At 44.7% G+C, this 6,586-nt stretch overlaps 1 protein-coding gene across 1 annotated transcript; it reads right to left on the bottom strand.

Annotated features, from left to right (window-relative positions):
* Window positions 1–4,864: 4,864 nt before the first annotated feature.
* On the bottom strand, window positions 4,865–6,453 carry ETFRF1 (electron transfer flavoprotein regulatory factor 1). Its single transcript, XM_054282150.1, has 3 exons — window positions 6,381–6,453; window positions 5,336–5,442; window positions 4,865–5,229 (listed from the first exon to the last, which is right to left on the bottom strand). The coding sequence occupies exons 2-3, from the start codon at window positions 5,378–5,380 to the stop codon at window positions 5,014–5,016; spliced, it is 261 nt and encodes an 86-aa protein (XP_054138125.1). The 5' UTR covers window positions 5,381–5,442; window positions 6,381–6,453; the 3' UTR covers window positions 4,865–5,013.
* Window positions 6,454–6,586: the final 133 nt, after the last annotated feature.

Raw genomic sequence — 6,586 nt, 5'->3', positions numbered from 1 at the left:
TGAGTGAATGAAAGAGATGAATTTAGCTGCTTCATGCAAATAATTTGGAAATCCACTATGCCATGGAAATGGTGTGGAATTTGCACAATCTGTCAGCATAGAACATGATTTCCAGAGTCAGTGTTGTTTGTGTGATGTCTGTGAAGTACTGATTCAAAGGTTGGTGAGTGGCATTCCAGTGTCTAGACTGTCATGAAGCTACACCAAGAGTTTAATGTTGTCTTTCTCTGTGATTAAGTTTCTCTGTGATTTTTGTTCTTCTCTCCCCCCACTTTTTTTTTTTAATTGGAATTAATGCAGGATTTTTGCAGGAGCTTTCACTTTTTTGTAGTGCAGTAGCCTAGTTATCCACTGAAGTTCAAGCCAGTAGTTGCAGTGTTTGCAGTTCCTGGTGTCTCCCTGTAAATGTGGAGTTGTTTCAGGAGAGCTTTGGTCCCTGAAGGTGCACTTCTCCACAGGAGCTGACTCAGCTGCAGAGTGACACTGGAAGGTGTGACTTTGGTGTGCCCAAAAAATAAACCACAAGACATTGAGGTAGGATAGTTCAGGACACTGGAAAATTTGGAACAGGGAATAGCAGCATTGCCATAAGCTGAGGTATTCCATGGAAATTTTACACATGTATGTAAAAATTGGACTGTGTAACTTGGACCATTTCTGTGAAAAGAATTATTTTGCTTCTACAGAAAAATCCCAGAGTGACTGTTGTAGGTGGGGACCTGCAAAGCTGGCAGGGAACAGAGAGTGTCTGGATTGCTCCATATTCTTTAATTCCATTGTGTCTGGGAGAAATCAGGCCTTTTCCTGCTTGTGCCCCCTGTTCCCACCCTTCACCTAAATCCAGACCCCTCTGCTCCTCTCAATTCCCATGTGAAATCTAAGTTATGAAATATTCTGAAAAACAGTAACAGGAGAACTTAACTTTATACTGTAAGGACCAATAAGGAGCAAGAACAGATTCTTAATGTCACAAAATATTTCAGAGCTTCCAAGGTTAAAATGTGTTGGAGACAGTTACTTGCACATTTTATACACTCTTGATAATAGATGAAGAACGTAGCAAAAGTGGTTTGTAAACCTTGAGCAAATGGAAGTAATCTTCAGGTTATTTTAATTTTGGTAACTGAGTCACACTGCATGTCAAATTAGGGCTGGTCTAAAATTCTGATGTTAATTTAACTTAAAGCTGTTAGGAGAATTTGTGGCTGTAATGTCTTATTCATGAAAAGTGGGTTTCTATAGCTCTACTCTAAAGCTCTATATGAACCAATGCTGGGGTTTTTCAGCAAAAGAGAGCTATAGCTGCCAGTCTAATTAAATTAGTACAAAATCCAGTTAGATTAGCCCTTATTTACTTGAAAAAAAACCCAACCCCATCCTTGCCACTGTTGTGCAGTTTTGTCTTCCTATTTGTTGAGATTTGGTGAAGTACGTTGGATTGCAGCTTGCACAGGCTGCTCCATCATCACTGCCCTGTCCTGCCCTGTTCGATGCTTCCACAGAACATCCCTGGGTGCTGTGTCCTGAGCAGCTCCTGAGCAAGCCTGGGAGTCACTGCCCAGGTCACCATGTCAAACTGCCTTGTGTCAGGGAGTAACACCTTCTTACAGTAGCTTTATGTAACTCTGCTAAATACCTGGGTCCTTGGTTTGCTCCAAAAGGAATTATTCTGACCGGTTTCAGTGCCCTGAAATATTTTGCTGCTCTTTTGCTGTGTGGGCTTTGTTGCAGTAACAGGATAATGGGTAAATACTGACACACACAATCTTCTGCTCTTGTCTAGACTATAAAGCAATACAATTATTACCTTCAAAGACCATCAAACTGTAAAACAAATCATTGTGTCTCAAGTTTACATAAAGCTACATAGATGGTAAATCTTTCCTAACATTTCTTTATTCCACTGTCTTGTGTTTTCATGTTGAAAATACTTCTGCTTTTTCCTCTTGAGTGCCAACTTCTTACTAGAATGACTTCTTAATGTAATATGTTTACCTGGAATGTATTTTAACTATTTTTGTATAGTGTAAACTGAAACATGCACATTTTGTACATTGTGCTTTATTTGATGTGGAACATATGCAGTGTGATCCAGTTTTTCCATAATTTGGTTGTGTGACCTAGGAATGTTGGTCATGCCAGACATTAAGTTAAAAAAAGGAAAAAAAAAAAAAGACCACTGTTTGTTTTAAAATTTTTAATGTTTTTAGGAGTATGTGCTGTGAGGTGATCTGGAATTTGTCATTTTTTTGTCAAACTGTACTGCTCCTATTTATTGTAATGTAATAAAAAATAGTTATTGTGAGTGTCTGTCCCAGTTTCCTTTTCCTCTGCAAGAATTTCAGGTAACAGAGCACCCCACGAGTTCCATGTGTTTGGCAGTTGTTCTCTGGTCCTCCTTGCACTTCTGCTGTCCCAGAGCTGCTGTCCTTGTCCCCCTTGGTGTCCCTGTCTCAGAGAGGAGTGGCTCAGAGCAGGTGGAAGTGCAGAGGAGCTCAGTTGATGTGGAAGGAGTTGTTCACATCAGTGTGGTGGCAGAAACTGGAGCATGTTCGTTTCATCACAAGGTACTGTACTCTGCCATCACTTTGTAAATTCTGTCCTAGAATTCTGTGAGGATGGTGCTGCATATCCCCCCTCCCTCCTCCTCCTCAGGCCAGCTGTAATGTCAGAAATGCTCATTCAGCATTCCTGGCCTGAGCTCCTCTGGAGCTCTTCAGGAACAGTTCCCAGGAATTGGTGCTGTCTGAAGAGCTCCTGCTTTGTAACCAACAGCCCTGGAAACTTACTTTGCCTGGCTGAAAAACACCCCCAGTGGAACAACATTTTTGCTTTGGAAATTTCAAAGGAAGTCACTGACCTGGACTGTGCTGTGACTAAACCCACCTCACTTGTGACCCCATAAAGAGTGGGCCTGAGTGAGGCCCTTGGAGCTCTGCTGGACTGCAGTGGGCAGGGACCAGAAGTCTCCCTCAGAGCCAGTGAACTCCTGTTTGCTGTATTTGGAGAACCAGCACTGACAGCAGAGCATGGAATGATGCCCCTCTTCCTTGAGGCTCAACCCTTCAGTCACTGACAAGAGGCAAAGGTATCCAAGGTAAGTGCTTCAGTGAATTCCAGGGGAATTTTATACCTTCTACATACTCCTTCAGGACTGTTTGAGTGTGGATATGCTGTAGAAAATGTACCATGAATAGTGCTCTCAGAGATTTTAAGTAACTCAGGCCTATGAGTGAATTGCTGTTGTGCTTATAGGAAATTCTGTATGAATCTTTAGTTAAATTGTTCTAAATTAAACTATGGACTAAGTGCTGTTAAGTTTAAGTACTGCTAAACCTTCAGGCATAAACCCCTGGTCAGATCTGGGGCTCAGTTCAGCAAGGGGGCGTCCACTCTGAACTTAGTGACTCAATGGGAGCATCTTCCCTAATTAACTTTATCCTTACCCTTTTCCATCCTTACCCTTTTTGTATCCCCAGCATCCTCAGAGAAAAGATTTGGCTGATTTTGGTTTTAACTGATTGATTGTAGATTTTAGTTTGCTTTTTCTCTGTGTGCTTTAACCACCTAGTAAATACTGGAGTGAACTTTGTTGAATGGACTTTGTCACACTTTCATTTTTATGTTAAACCTGGTTTTGCTGATGCCTTTGCTGGCAATTCTTTGAGAGACCTTAAAACATTCCTTAGTGCCAGTGTGAAAACTTGCCAGCAGCTCTACTGCAGTGATTCCTTACCTGTTTTTGAAGATTATTTCTCCCTCCAGTGTCATTTAGTTGGTGGAAACACCAACCAACCCAACAGAGTATCAGCTCTGACAAAGTGGGAGTTGAGCCAAGGCCTACAGAGACAGCTTGGAGCAAACAGCCATGGCCAAACTCCTCTTCCAGGGCAAAGATCAAGTTTTCTATTCCTGCTGCAGCAGTTACACAACAGCAGAAATCAGCTGCTCTATGTGGAGAACCAGCACTGACAACAGAGTGTGGGAGGAGTTGCAGGAGTTGTCTTCAGGGCCCAAGTGCTTAAAGCACTGCTGTTCAAACTCACCCCTTTCCAGACCCCACAGCTGTCTCTCTGACACAGCAAGGTGGTGCCTCTGCAGGCTGAGCAGGTGAGGTTACAAACTGTAAGAATTTACTTTCACAGAATAGTCAGGGTTGGAAGGGACCTCTGCAGACCATTTAATCCGACCCCCCCTGCCCAGGCAGGGTCACCTGGAGCAGGTGACACAGGAACAACTCCAGGTGAGTTTGGGATGTCCACAGAGAAGGAGACTCCACGATCTCCCTGGACAACTGTTGAGGGCTCTGCCACCCTCAGTGTACAGAAATTCTTCCTCATGAGGTGGAACTCCTTGCTTTATGTTTATGGCCATTGCTCCTTGTCCTGCTGCTGGACACCACTGAAAAGAGCCTGGCACTGTCCTCTTGGCACCCACCCTTGAGATATTTATATGCATTGATGAGATCCCCTCTGAATCTTCTCTTCCCTGGACTAAACAGGCCCAGGTCCTGCAGTCCCTTCTCATAAGAGATGCTCCAGACCCCTCATGTTTATGGCCTCTGCTTGATCCTCTCCAGGGCTGGGAGCCTCACTTCTGAGAGGGTGCTCATTTCCAGCAGAATCAGATTGTTCAATGTGGAGGATTTTAAATCAGCTTCATCTTTCAGGTAACAAGCACAGCACCTTGAACTGACACCCAAACACACAGCTATGGGGTAAGAAGAGTTTCTGTTCAATACAAGCATTGAAGTGAAACAAAACAGGGCAGTGCAACCACTCCTTCCTGCAAAATCCTTTCATACCTGAAGTTTTAGTTTGAGAAGGTCAAAAGCATCCCAGGAAAACCTATTACCCATAACCTGCACACCCCAAACCCTTCAAATAACCTCTGGCAGGGAAGCAGCTCCCTCATTTGTGCTGTGGAGGGGTTGGAAGGATTTACATGTCACTTCTTTGCAGTTAGAGCTCTTTTATTGTTACCTTTGCTGGGTGTGAGTGGTTACAGGCACGGTCAGGGCTTGTCGTCGCTGTAGTAGCGCTGCTTCATGGCTCGGTATTTCCTCAGGAAGTACAAAGCCTCCAGCTCCTTTATAACAAACTCTCCCCGGGCAATCAGCTGCTTAATTTTTTCTGGGTCTGTCTCATCTTTGTTTTTTAGAAAAGCTGCTTTCAAACGGCTTCTGAAGTAGTCTGCTCCTTTGGGATACTCCCTTCCAAGGTACAGCAGCTTGGAGAGAAAAGAATAATAATGTGGTTTTAATTAACTGAGTGCACAGTGAAAGGGGGTTTGTTTTCTGGTTAAGGAAAGTGCTGGTGGCATTTGAGACACTTACATTTTTGTACAGTTTTATCACTTCACTTCTTAAAGAATTGGCCATTCTCACATTTCAGTGAACTGTGTCCTTGTGTGATTTTTTTTGGTTTGTTTGGGTTTTGTTACCTGAAGGACAATCAATTTGAAATTAGCCTTCTCTGGAAGTCAGTGAACCACCTCAGCCTTCCTAAAACTGCTGTATCCCACCGAGCCCCGTTTGCTCTGATTCTGGTTCTACTCCATCTCTTCTTTCTTTTTCTTTCCTACTTTTTATTCTATTTAGCTTCTCATTGTCTTCTCCCCTCTCCCCTCAAACAGAAAACAAGAAACTTCTAATAACTTTCAACAACTGGGACACTTTGTGCTGTTCATTGGCTGCTTTCTCACACCCTTACAATTCTGCACGTGCTGGCCGGGCTGCTTCTGTGGTCTGCTAAAAAAACTGTATCTACATATATATATATATAGTGGTAAAGATATCTAAATAGAATACATATTTATGTATTTTATATATTCATATAGCAGTTTATAATAACATATTTTGATGTGTTTATTTTTATCTCCACATATATTTATGTATTACATATTCCTATATTGTATATATAGATATATCAATTTTATACATATACGTTAATATTCCTGCAACTGTCACGTTCATAAATTTTGCTTTTTTAAGGACTCTTCAAGTGCATTACAAATTGAGTCCAGTGTGCACCGGCAAAACTTAAGGATAAGTGACAAAGTAACTGATTCTTATTTCTGTATTCTGTGATTTTCAAAATCACAGGACAGAACCTTAAAGATCCTCTCGTCCCCACCCGCGGCCGTGGGCAGGGACACCTTCCACTGTCCCGGCTTGCTCAGAGCCCCGCCCAGCCCGGCCTCGGACGCTGCCAGGGACGGGGCAGCCAAATCCAAATCACAAGAGACTGGAATCCAGTCCAGCTCCTGCTGCGGGGCCTTCTGGGGCCGCCGCCTCGCCCTGGCTCTGCCCGCCGCCCCGTTCCCCCCAGAGCCACGCCCGATTCCCCGCGGATTCCGGCGAGGCCGGACCGGGACCTCACCCGCTGCTCCCGGAACCGCCGCCGTGCCGCTTTACGGCAGCGCCGGGAGCGCCCGGCCCCAGCTGCGCCTGCGCCGCCGCCGCCGGGGCTGCGGGCGGGGCCTGGGGGGGCGGGAGCCTGAGGGAGGCGGGCACGGCCACGGGCACCGGGAGCCTGAGGGAAGGGCACCGGGAGCCTGAGGGAGGCGGGCACGGCCACGGGCACCG

This window comes from Melozone crissalis, unplaced genomic scaffold, assembly GCF_028551555.1.
Source record: "Melozone crissalis strain CALT ecotype California unplaced genomic scaffold, PUWL_Pcris_2 ptg000033l_1, whole genome shotgun sequence".
NCBI lineage: Eukaryota > Metazoa > Chordata > Aves > Passeriformes > Passerellidae > Melozone > Melozone crissalis.
The sequence above is the reverse complement of the archived record's forward strand: the minus strand, read 5'-3'. Positions and strand labels throughout refer to the sequence as shown.

Excerpts from the sequence above, each read along its gene's own strand:
- ETFRF1 (XM_054282150.1), bottom strand. The coding sequence starts at position 5,380 with ATGGCCAATTCTTTAAGAAGTGAAGTGATAAAACTGTACAAAAAT. Across the intron at positions 5,230-5,335 it reads TGATAAAACTGTACAAAAAT|CTGCTGTACCTTGGAAGGGA; the intron begins GTAAGTGTCTCA and ends TTTCTCTCCAAG.